Here is a 12,902-nt window from a genome sequence, read left to right as displayed (position 1 = left end):
CAATCTCTCCAAGCTCTTAGCACTGTTGATGCGTTTCGATCCAACCTACGTGTAATTTTGCGGAAAGGTAAACCTGCCTCATGCATACCAACAATTCTTCCCCTTTCAAAAGGAGTTAACTGCCGATAAACTGCATTTTGGCGTACACGAGGCATTTTGCACTACCACACATTTAATATGGTACTAACAATAATACCTTTATCGCTATCCGCCTGTAAAAAAATTTGCAAAAAGAACGATTGTCACAGTTAAAAAAGTAAAGAAAAACTTCATATCGCATTAAAATACGAACTTGAAATTTTTATATTTTTTTTCTCTTTACAAGTCTAAAATCATATCAAAATTTCAATTACATACAATGCGTTCTTCTTGGTGTTGCGGTTTTTTTGAAAGTCAGTGTATGTCAAGAAACACCAATGTTGTTCCAAAATTATTTTTGTAACAACTTCAACTATCTGTACAGTGAATATAAAACGCCAAAGGAAAAAAATCGTATAAGGAAAGTTTAATTATTTTCGCACAAGGAATCTGTGGTTAATGGATTATCCTACTAATTTGCAACATACTGTGTTGGATACCCACTCGACTCATCACGCCTATTCCATGTTAAACCTATAAATGGATCAACTTAAGGGATGTTCTGGTTTCACCGTGAGAACTTACAGGTACAAGTACACACGAGCACTTGTAAGATGTCGTAATCTATTCACCACTTGTAAGTGTTTAAAATTGCTCTCGCGATTCCCAGAATCAATGTGTGAAAATGCAAGTTCCAGAAACCTCTTAGATTTCTTTTTGTAAATTCTTGGGACTAGAACACCCCCGAAACCGTGGGAACCTATTTAATTAGGGTTCTGATTGGCTAAGGAGTGCAAAGAGGGCTGATCCAAAACCTTGCTAATTTTTCCAATGTTTTTGGCTAGTAGATTTTTTGGAGTCGAGTCGTGAAGAGGTGTTCCTCATTTTTCTCTCCAAAATACCATTCTTTTTGAGTGTCCAGTATTCACTCTAGCTCTAATCATCTGATCTTAAAATACAGTGTTTTTGTTGAATCAGACAGTAGTGTATTTCTTGGTTATCATCCTGATATTTCGTGGCGATATCCACGTATAAAATAATACCTGGTGTAAGTAGTTTCTTGAAGACTCCAACAACTATACAGGGTATTTCAAATTCGACCCTCACCATTGGGATCTCGGAAACTAGAGGAGATACGAAGAAGTTTAAATGGGGGCAAAGTTGCGTAATTTAGCGCTTGATCGAACACCATTTTCATAATTTTAATTTTCCGAGTAGTTCCGGAGATATCCGAGAAAAACTAAAAAATGGAGATTCCGTTTTTATTTTTTTTTAGCGTTATTTGACTAGGAAAGTTAAATCCGTAAACACATTTTCATTGCCACTTTTTCTCAGCTACATGATGACACAATCAGATATGCCATCCGACGTTTCGTCTTTCGGCTATCATCATCAAGTTTATTTTTTCTTATGGGCGCCATATTGGATTTTTCACCAGAAAAATAGCGCGTTTCATTCTAATTTCATTGATATACAACTTGTTATAATTTACTTTTTTAAAAGCCGAAATATTTAAATAAATAGAATTTTTACATAGTTAGCCTTGACTTCATCGAAAGACTTTCTTTTGTTCGTGTGATATGAGAGAACTTTTCAAACGAGATTACAGCGTGTGCAAATTTCCAATGAAAATGAGTTTCACAAATGAAGAGAAACGAGATATGTTAAGACTTTATTATAAATTTGATAGGAACAGTACGAAAACAGTTCAAATGTATTTTGAGTTATATCCGGAAAGACAACAACCGCGTAGAACATTATTTAAAACTTTGGATCAACATTTAGCTGAGTTTGGTGCTTTTAGATGAAGGGAGTAGGATGAAGTATGGAAGCAGAATGGAACAAAATACTAGAAATAACCTACTGGCAGAGACAAAACTAAATTATTATTAAATATTATTACAAGTGCTCAAATTGACTACCTTCCTCTTGTATACATAAACGAGCACGTTTATTTAAATTATCGACAGCCCTAATAATATCTCTTCTTCTGATTGCTCTAAATTGTGTAATTATGTTTTCCCTAAGTTCTTCTATTGTGTTATAATTTCGATTCCCATATACTCTATTTTTCAAAGTGCCCCACAAAAAAGTATCTAAAACTGAAAGGTCAGGGGATCTTGCCGGCCATCTTATCGGCCCCGAATTTCCTATCCACCTATGTGGAAATCTTTGATTTAAATAGTTAGAAACGGCTTTAGTATTATGTGGAGGGGCACCGTCATGCTGAAACCAGTATCTATTGTAATTGGCAACGGGCAACGCATCGACATAATCTTCAAATTGGGTTGTCAAGAACTGTAGGTATGTTTCACCGTTTAAGGTCCCGTTAAAAAAATAAGGTCCGAGTATCTGATCCTTACAAATTCCAGCCCATACATTTAAACAAAAGCGAACTTGTGGCCTCACTTCTCTAAAGTGTCTAGGGTTATTTTGACTCCAAATATGTTCATTATTTCTATTGAACACACCACAATTTGAAAAAGTACTTTCGTCGGTCCAAATAATGTATTTTAAAAAATTTTGAGGATCATCCCTATTTGAGAGCCAAGTGCAAAATGACATTCTTCTCTCAGGGTCACCTGGATGTAGTTTATGGGAAATGTGTATTTTATAACATTTCAAACCACTTTCTTTAAATGCTCTCCAGGTGCTTGTATGTGGCACATTCATATTAGACGAAACTTGATAACTTGATTGTGAAGGATTTGCATTTATCTAAATAAAGCAAGAAAATGTTATGTTTTTTTTAATATGAAATTAAGTTTTACCTCAGCCAGTAGGTTATTTCTAGTATTTTGTTCCATTCTGCTTCCATACTTCATCCTACTCCCTTAGACCTTTAGTTATCGATTCATTTAGAAAATTAAATTCGAGCTAATTTTAGTTTTTTCACACTCACAACTCAAAAACTAAAAATCATCCGGCAACATTGTTTTCGGTTCTTAGAAGAGTATTAAATTTGGCACATTTCTTCCAATTTAACCGACCCTGTAACTCTTCCCGTTTAAGAGATAGCAATAATAGCACATTGAATTGGAACACCCTGTGTTGGGGAACACCCCAACATATTTATTCCTCCGATTCGTCATCCCAACAAATTAAAAAAAAATAAATGTGTTGAAACCGGAATGCTGGGAAATCTAAACATCAAACGCCGTCCCTTTGAAGTGGTAGATTGGACCAATGCCGCCCCCTAACAATGGGGCAGTAAAAGGCATTTACGTGTATTTCGCGATCTACCACTACGTGCCGATCGACGGTTCCACCAATGTGAGCAGTACAGTTGGATTATTGCACTTCTGATTTATAACCAAAGACATTGAAAATAAAGAGTCAAGAGGCTGCAATAAACCAATCTGTACGCTCTAATTTCGCCCAGAAAAAAGGTTCTCACGAGGCAGAGGGTGGTTCTTGTCTCATGATTGGTCGATACCACTTACGGTGGTATCTTTTCTACCAATTGGTGACGACCACTAAACTTTAGAGAGAGAATTCTCGGAAGAAGAGAAATTCTCCCAACAACTAGAGTTTAGCACTCTCTCCGAGTCGTCGAGTGTGACACAACGCGGCCACACATCTCACCCCCTTTTCTTCCCAACCTTCCAATCTGGTATATCTTAATGAGTAAGCAATATCAATATCAGCCGTAAAACTTAAGTGTACATATTAAATAGTGTTGTAAGGAGTTACAGTGTTTGTGTACTCTTCAGAACCCCTTGAATCCTTCTTCAATAAATGACGGTAGTCCGTCTGGTCCTTCGACGATTAGAAAAATTCCCCCAGCGAAAGTGGATTACTTTCGTGGGTACCAATTAAGGTAGCCACTACTGTTGGGTAGGACCTTAAGTAGTTCCTCGCGTCAACAAGAATATTTCTTCAGGGTAAGACATAACCTCTCCAACGCAGCCTCAAACGCCTTTTTTAGCCTGCAGCTCAAAATTGTCCTCTATTTTGATTAGTTTCTCTTCTACCTCAATCAAACACTCGTCATGTTGTCTTTTTGGATCTCTCATTAGTAGTGAACACATTTCCTCCAACGTTCGGCCTACGTCTGTTTCCCTCTCCAGCATGCTGAGCACCTCCTAAATGGTTATTATGGGAAAACCAGCTTTGAAAGATTAACTTCATACCTGCTTCAAAAACATCATTCTCCCGAGTAGAAGCATTGACCCGGTCGTGAAACTCATCAATCTCAATCTCCAGTTTCCCTAGTTCATTTAGGAATTCTTCATCATCGATTAAAGTGGGCTGATTTTCTACCTCATTGAGAATTTCGTCCAACCTATCAAGTTTGCTTATATGGTTCTTGTAGGCATCTTAGACGAGGTTATAGCAGTCTAGGCAATCTAGATGCAAAAAAATACAAGCCTAAAAGGTTCTAGAAGCATTACAATCTTACCTATGCATCCTTTTTGCCTGTTATACTTATTTTCCTTGCATCTGGCACGTTTGCGACCTTCAACGTTATCCAGACAAGGACACTGTGCAGAAGCATCGCATTGCAGGTCTCTAGATCCAATTTTGTCACATTTGCACTCTTTGCAACCATCGATTGAGAATCCATATTTTCTGACCTCACAATGATCATATCGCAACCTTAAATTTCCCAATTATTTTTCGTCAAATTGTGAGAATAGAGATATGACCGGTCACTCCAAGTCTGCAGTAGCACTGTCCAGTGTAGAAGTCACATGATCGATTGAAAGAACCAATAGGGTCATAGTTGCAGCTTTGGCAGCCTTCACTGCTAAAAATGTTAAAGTAGCCACTACCGCGCTTGTCGCAGTTGGTACCTACCTACGATGTGGTTCTTGCACTGGTACTTTTTTCAGTCAGTCTTTTAGGGAGGACTAAAGCATTTTGCGAAGAATCCTAAAAGGAGACAAAATATATAAGAAAGAAGAAGCAAGAGACGCAAACAACAGACGTTAGAACAGAAGCAAGAACTAGGAATTAAATATATATATATATATATATATATATATGTCGGAGATTTATTAGTCTTTAAGATGTGTAAAAGTAGCATTAGGATAGACAATAAGATGAAGGGCAGGCTGGCAGGGCCATCTGAAGATAAAGCACTGTCGAACGAGGTCACTATTGCCACGGCGCGCTTAAGTGGCCATGTGTGCTAATTATTTGGGTGACACTAAATTATTGGTTCTTTGGTAATAGGGCCTAGCAGGTACTTTTCCCACGGTTCTAAAGGACTGACCAGAACTGGGAAAGTTAAGAGAGGAGGGAAAAAGAACGGGCAGTGAATAGATTGATGGGAAGAAGAGCGGTCGTGGAATAGTGAACTGGTTTGTCTGTCTCTTCTATCTTTTTCCTGTTAAATAAAAATAAAACGATATACAAAATACAAAATGGAGAATACTTCTCAAGTTAATCTGACACACACATATATATATATATATATATATATATATATATATATAACACAAACAGAAAAGTAGGCTGAATAATAGCATGCCCATTTAGGACTTATCCGATTTTCGTGCGACATACGGGAATTTCCGTAGCAGATTTGCAGGCGAATGTGGATGTTACGGACATTAAGAATAATCATTTTGCCATACCTCTGTGCCGACTGATAAATTCTTAGGGTTACTTAAGGTCCTTAAGGATAGAGAAAACTCTGTAATTTAAGGGCCTACCTCGCCAGGTAAACAGGACTCACATCTCGATCCTCCAGTGTTATAGACACACCTCGAACACTCCTCGGTGGTAGTATTGCAATTCCCAATGGCATTTAAGTCAATGTTTTGATTACGTGCACATTGCTGACAAATGGTGGGTACCCCAAACTTCCCAGTTGGATCCCCATAGAACCCAACTGAGCACACGTCGCACTTAAACCCAGAGTACCCTAAAGGGCTCTCTGTGCACGTTGTAGTGTTGTCTCCTATCTGGATGCAGGCGCCACCGTCTGGACATCCGCAAGGCTGACAATCAGTGGAAGTTCCTATGGTAATAAAATCACTTACTGATGAATAATGGACATCCTAGATCTACTAACCAGCCAAGCAAAGCGTTGCCATAAAACCCACGTGTGTACAATATGCAATTTGCCCCACTGGTATTGTACTGGCGAATGCACTTTCCAGTTTCAGAATCGCAAATACTTGCATGATTATTACAGTTGCATAGAATGCAGTTCATAAAAGGACCCCCGATGGCTGGAATACGCCTGTGTCCAGACTTACGTGATTTACAGAACTGCCCAACATATCCTAGAAAAAGCTAACTATTTTGAAAACTTTTAACAGTTCTTTGATACCTGCTGAACATGAGCATAGCTCGATCCACAAAGCAGCCTTCCCAGCAACTCCTATGGAAGCAGTTTCTAATTTGAAATCATCCAGAACTCCCACTCCCTTCGGGGCGTAGGTGCCCTTAACTTTGATCGTAGCCAAGTCTGATAAAAGAGAGATAAATGATCTGGAAGTGAGGCGAGACTGGCATCCATAGTCTGGATGCTCGTGCAGTCTGAACTTATAGTTCGGGGTCTAAAATTAATATTCTTCAACATTTCTTTTCTACGCAGTATACTGCAGGTAGGTACCTCAACGGTAGGAACCTTGTTGCCCTGACCAAATATGATGTTTGTTATTGATAAGTTCCCACTTTCTAATATAATATCCGTAGCAGTGGATACCGCACGACCATCCCCTAGTCTTAAAAAAAATCTAGTAGTTGATTGTAGGCTGTACGTTGATCTCCAAGGAATCTAATGAATTGAATATAAGGGAAATCTATGTATTAGTCAATTGAGAATTTACCTATCGGGTGTTATCAAATAAAGAGATTCATCCCCATTAGAATGCATGCCAATGCTTTAACTAATAGCTTCGTATTTGATTTGGTGAGGACGATGCTGCTCATCTTCAGACTTCCACTTTTCCGGACCTCTTGCAAACGTGGAATCGATAAGATATCGGAAATAACCTGAGGAAGAAGTAAAGACGCGCTTTAGTGGATTTTAGAGCAGGCAGGTGGTTCGTCATCACAAGTCATGCATTTTGTTGTGCCGTCATGAATGTGGCGGACAGTGGTAAATTCGTCTAAGCTTCTTCTGTACTTTGTGCGTTTATCGATTTTGTGAAGATAATGGAGTTTTTCTCTTTTCTGATTTCATTTTTTTATGTATAGGTACAGCGTAAATTTTCTGGTAAGTTTTGATTAACCTGGTGCCGATTTGCATTCAGAAGAGTGCCCATAACAAAAACAAGGTGTTACTCCAAATTCGTTATCGCTGTGTAAATTGAAAACTCCAGTTTCCTTATATTGCCTCCCTTCCACGTTTTCCTTATACTGACACACTCCAGTGCCAGAAATGCATCTAGAAGTATTGAATGCAGATCTAGCGGTCCAACATCCACGACTCTTATATGCGGATTTGGAAAAATCATAATGGTTTTCTGCACATCTGCAAAAGGAAACATTGTTCTATTTTCTTAAATTAGTCGATATCTCGTCAATTTAGATTTAATACAATAGAATGTGCTCGTACTAGTTTCCTGTAAATCGAAAGACACGTGGCAAAGCTGTTTCAAGCTGGATAATTATTGACATTAAAGGTCATAACACGTACCTACTAGTCTTATGGGGCGGCCATCTTAGGTAGAGGCAATTGCTAATCGCCAGGTTGCAATTTACTTTGTATTAATGAACTCTTAACGAGCTCAATTATTATGAATCCTCTGAGAGTGAGTTCAGAGTACTTCTTAATATTAATTATGTGAAATGCGTTTTGTAGGATTTTTTTTTTCAATTTGTTAAAGTTAACGCTTGAGCTACTCACCAGTGATTTATTTTTTTATGGAATAAAGTACACCGTCTTGATCTTATTTATAGGGAGTTTCGATATTTTAAAATATCGGATAAGGAAGTAAAGTTGAAAAAAAATCCCACAGATTATAAGGCGATTTCGGCACGCCCATATATGGGCTTACATTTTGAACACGTATGGCGCCAGTCTTAAGATAATAAACCTCGGTATAGGTAACCGTTAATTTACGATCCACGCACCTACCGAAGCTAATTATTGGAGAAAAATCCGAGTGTATTGATTTCACACTAACTACAACTTATAGGCAATAATTGAATTAAGACGTAACTTCGTTCAATGACACAAAATCCAAATATTGCCTTTTTTTGCTATTGATAGAAGATGCCACATACAGGGTGCCACATACAGGGTTCCATCACATTTTAATTGGCCCTAACCTTTTTGTACTACACTGTATGCCACTTTCTATTAATAGGCTTATGGTACATCTACTTCCATTGAAAAAGAGTACTCTTGGAAAATGTCTATAGAAATAACCGTTTTGGAGATAGACCGGTTTACAATTAACATGACTCGAAGATAAATTTCTGTCTCAAACCCCCCAAGTGACACTTTTTCACTGACTCGAAGAGTCAAGGACCTTTATCAAAACCCCAAATTCTTTTTACAACAATACCAGTATGAATGATCTGAATCCACTATCCAGGAAATCCGAAATCATTATAAAACATATTTCGTCAATTTGAAGGAAACTGCAACTAACCTGAACTAACCTGAACTAACTAAAAAAGGACTTTGAAGATTGCCTAATAAAATAGAAATACGTCTCAATCACACAGTTTATTACATCACTGGTTTTAAGCGAGTAATTCTGGCTTCGAAAGTCTGAAATTCTAGGAAATTAAGCAAAGATTCATCAGAGAATATCTTATTCCATCATAAGTTGATCAAATAACTCATTCACGGAAATGTTCAAAAACTTATTTAAACGTGAGCGTGTGAGTCCTTATTACAAAATATCAGATATGAGATAATATTTTAAACTCTGAGTACGAACTTAAAAGGTTACACTTACCTATTGCACTTCTCCCCAGTCACCCCAATTTTGCATTGACATTTGCCTTCAGAATTACATTTTTGAAATAAAGATCAAAGTTCATCGCAGTTACATGCAGTGCAATAACCATCATCCCTCATGTAATTGTTTGGTCTACATCTCTCGCAATTCTGGTGATTTTGTAGAGCTTTATATCGCACATGCACCTCGTAGAATAATCCTTACAGTTGCATTCTGTAATAAAATAAATGCCTTTATGTCATAATTATCACCTGGAATTTGAGTAATTACAAGCAATCAGGCTTCGCGTGTAAACAAGTGGCTTAGCAGATAATTTATCGAGTCGCTGACTAATAGTAATTAATCAAAAAAAGCATGGTTGTTTAAAGGGAACAACATTTAATAACAGATATTTAACGAAGCCATCGTTTCTAGTTCAAATAAAAGCAAATATCTTGTTCTCCTATGTACGTATGATGGCATAATTTTATTCACCTCTCTTATTCTAATATTGAAATTCCATATGCGATAAAATGGTCTCGTTGGAGTCTGTTTTAACATGTATTATTCAGATGCAAATATCGAGGTAAATGGGCATCTTCTCTTTATCGATTCCTCGGTAAATTGATTCTTAACTGAGGTGTACGGCACATCTCGTACCTGGTTAAGGTGACGTTGAATCCAAAGTTCGAATAAAACTTTATATTTATGTGGATGGTGGTTATCTAAAGCATGGAAGTTTTTTATTTTGCCTCGGATTTGTCACGGTACAACAAGAATAACTCTAATTGAGCTGATTAAATTATCTTTCCATTAGTAATCGATGGAAACTACAAGTGGTCCATGATTAGATACATTATGGGTGGTCTGCAGAGTTAAGATTTTTTTGTATATTTTTACGTCTACTATTTACCAGAAACTATTTCTGAATTACAGTTTGGGAACATAATTCCGGGACCCCGATATTCCGCACAGTTATCCCGAAAATTTGAGGATAATGAAACGTAAACTCCTGAGTTCTCGGAGTTAAAATTTAAACGTTTATTCTGAAATTTTCCGATGAGATTCAGTTTTTGAGTAACCCTCGTGGAAATTACGGGCGTTAAAAAGGTATGGAATTTATCAAGTAGGTATTTGTATTTCTAAAATTGTTATATGTAGGTATACCTACTTTAGAACATTTGTATAACATTTCGTTAATGAAGAGCGTGTCTTGTGAGGGTTTACACTTACATAGGATGTTTCCTACATACGGTGTAAGACAGAATTACTTTTTTTCCTTTTATTATACCTTTTAACTTGTGGGAGGTCAATGAGAAGTTTGGAATGCAAGAAGTGAAAATTCTGTCTTTGGCCTGGCTTCTATTCTAAGATTGAATGCTCACTAAAACTCGATCTACAACAGTGGGCCTAAAGTTTCAATCAGTTTACTTCATTCCTATATGGATCCCGTTTTCAGGCTACTCCTTAAATTCCCATGTAGCATCATTGCGCACTAAAAAGAATTACTGCTTAAACTGCCACAATTACGTTTCTACCAAACACTAATAAAAAACCGAAATTAAGAAATCTACATAAGAATTGCATTTCTTGCAAATCGTTTTATCTGCATATCAAAGACCGATGTAATAAATTGGTGAAAATGAAATCGGACGATCCCACAGTAAAGAATCGAAACGCCTTTTCCTGTGAATGCAGTCGGGGAAAAAAAAGCGGTTAAAGAATCTGCTCACAAGATGGAGGAAAGTTCGTTTTAAACCTGTAAAGATTTTTAATTTTGATGGATTTGCCCACAGGGTCAAGGTGAACTGACCAATGAGGACCATTACATACTCAATTGGTCGCCCAACAAGAGAACTTATATGGCTGCAAAGCCACTACCTGGAGTGGGTATATTGGTTTATTTAACAGTGCCCAGACAGCAGAATTTAGGTTGGGATCACTCTTAAATACTCCATCTTCCCTAATAAATGTCATCAAACACTTATCTAGCGTCTCTTCCTGTGTCCACCTCTCTTCCCGCCTGCTCTCATCCCTTTAGTTCCTTTTGGTTATTTTTACTTTTACCCTTATTGTCCCCTTTCCTCTTACCTGGGCACTTTCATTGAAATCAATTTAGCTGCTTTGGAGCTGGTTGAAGATTTTTTCAATGCTCAGCATTGGTTTTTTATTTAGTATCGCGTCAACAATATCGAGGTTCTCTCATATTTCCAAGGCGCCAGTCATTGGAGATGGTTTCCGCTTCTTTTTTTTTATAGAGGTTAAGGAGAATCTGTAAGCAGACATCATGGGCCTCGCACGAGGCGATCTAATTTGCCCACTTTATGTCGGGTTGACATCCCAATCCAGGGAACGCCGACCGACTAAACCCCCTGTCCTCTCTTCTCCGTTGTTCCCCCCCTCGGGGACCACCATTAGGTATTACTTCGAGGAGGAGGTGGTGGTTTTTTCCGTGCGACGCTGCTTCCCAGCTTTTACTTCTTAGAGGTATGGCAGGTGATGGCAGCCACACTTTTAGTTTCTTTTTCTTTGGGAAGTTTGTGTTGGAATTTTCCCAAACTAGCAGTAGATGCTTTAGCAGTAGAAGTTTGAATGGATTTTGAGGAAAATAAGCTATAAATACCAAGCAGTGTTAAATGCATGGTGCTAAAGAGATTTAAAAAAGTTTAGAACTGATGGGAAAAATCATGAATTCCCATATTTCACTCTGAATATAAATGTCAATTACACCCAATGTAATATAACACTCTTATAAATCCACTGAGAGACAGATTTTAAGGAAGATGGACAAAAGACTGTTGTGACAAATATTCTGTGTAGTTATTATAGATAAGGAGGAAAATACTCCCCCAGGAGGAAAATTCTATTTTCTTGGAACAACATAGAAAAAAGGTTTTCTTCCTCATACTTATTACTTTCTTTGATACTTACCTCTAGATTTGCAACATCAACCCTTGGAACATTACATGTAAAGTCTCATTTACATAGAACTTAGTGGCATTGGTATTGAAACGCTAACCATAGTATAAAAGTTTATACTGGTATACTGGTTTATACTGGTATAAACTTTTACACTATGGTAAGCATTGCAATACCTACGCCACTAATTGTAAGTTTTATGTAAATGAGACTTTACACTTCTTCATTTGAAGAGGTGCTGGTGTCAGAACTATTACTATCAGAACTACTGCTTGGGGGTGTAGGCATGTTACCAATTTCCCTGAAGTAAAATTAAATAATTAGTGTGCACATTTCATACAAAAAGTCAGAAGATACTTTTTAGATGTACTGTATATAAAATGTAGTTACAATCACGTTGCAACATTTTATTACCTTAAAAAAATGTTTAATTGGTCTAAAACACTATTGTAAAAGGCTTGTGAGGAAAAGGTAAGCGTGAAAATGAGATTTTCTTCTCCATATCCTAATTGTATAGTTCCTCGTCGTACATTCGGGCTAAATCCATTTAGCTGGTCGAAAAATAAAATAGATTTTGTTACGCCTACGGGATCTGAAATCTCCAATCTTCGTTCTCCTTCGGTCGTAATTATGGTTAAAATGGCTTCGGGAATTCTTAGTCCATAGGAGGTTTCTAACATACATCTGTAAGGCATTTTCTGTAGCTTAGTTAGGTGGAATTTTTTCCACTGTTCTACGATGTCGTTCACTGAAAACGAAAAGGTTATTATGTCTTTAAAACGTGTCTGTTATACTAACTTTTTGTCATAATGGTGTGAATAAATATCACGTTAGACCAGCTAATAAAAAGTTAGGTTTGATTGTTGAATGTGAAATGCCAAAATAAGCTGCGCGTATCGTTTACCAGAACTTCATTATTGATCGATGAAGGAAACTGTAATGTAGGGATGTTATTCTTATATAGTATCTATTTATGCTGTAAGATTGCGCGGCCATATCGAAAATATTACAGTGATTATACAGGGTGTTCCAAAATTAATAATAAAATAAAAC

The 12,902-nt window shown here is 37.2% G+C and overlaps 1 protein-coding gene, 1 long non-coding RNA gene and 1 pseudogene across 3 annotated transcripts; all 3 read right to left on the bottom strand.

The window, feature by feature from the left end:
- Positions 1-1,557: 1,557 nt before the first annotated feature.
- LOC136419021 (uncharacterized) lies at positions 1,558-4,926 on the bottom strand. 2 transcript variants are annotated; one of them, XR_010753044.1, is made up of 5 exons: positions 4,879-4,926; positions 4,728-4,828; positions 4,481-4,677; positions 4,212-4,427; positions 1,558-4,163 (listed from the first exon to the last, which is right to left on the bottom strand). It is a non-coding gene; the product is annotated as an uncharacterized lncRNA (long non-coding RNA). The 2 variants fall into 2 exon arrangements; XR_010753043.1 differs by lacking the exon at positions 4,879-4,926 and having other exon boundaries at positions 1,559-4,163; positions 4,728-4,871.
- Positions 4,927-5,230: 304 nt separating this feature from the next.
- Positions 5,231-11,572, bottom strand: LOC136419018 (laminin subunit gamma-1-like; annotated as a pseudogene).
- A 477-nt stretch (positions 11,573-12,049) lies between these two features.
- On the bottom strand, positions 12,050-12,719 carry LOC136419023 (uncharacterized). The gene is made up of 3 exons (XM_066405208.1): positions 12,648-12,719; positions 12,264-12,597; positions 12,050-12,150 (listed from the first exon to the last, which is right to left on the bottom strand). The coding sequence occupies exons 1-3, from the start codon at positions 12,655-12,657 to the stop codon at positions 12,063-12,065; spliced, it is 432 nt and encodes a 143-aa protein (XP_066261305.1). The 5' UTR covers positions 12,658-12,719; the 3' UTR covers positions 12,050-12,062.
- Between the last annotated feature and the right edge of the window lie 183 nt (positions 12,720-12,902).

The sequence above is a fragment of the Euwallacea similis genome, unplaced genomic scaffold (genome assembly GCF_039881205.1).
Source record: "Euwallacea similis isolate ESF13 unplaced genomic scaffold, ESF131.1 scaffold_57, whole genome shotgun sequence".
Taxonomy (NCBI): domain Eukaryota; kingdom Metazoa; phylum Arthropoda; class Insecta; order Coleoptera; family Curculionidae; genus Euwallacea; species Euwallacea similis.
The sequence above is the reverse complement of the archived record's forward strand: the minus strand, read 5'-3'. Positions and strand labels throughout refer to the sequence as shown.

Excerpts from the sequence above, each read along its gene's own strand:
- LOC136419023 (XM_066405208.1), bottom strand. Across the intron at positions 12,151-12,263 it reads CAATTAAACATTTTTTTAAG|GGAAATTGGTAACATGCCTA; the intron begins GTAATAAAATGT and ends ATTTTACTTCAG.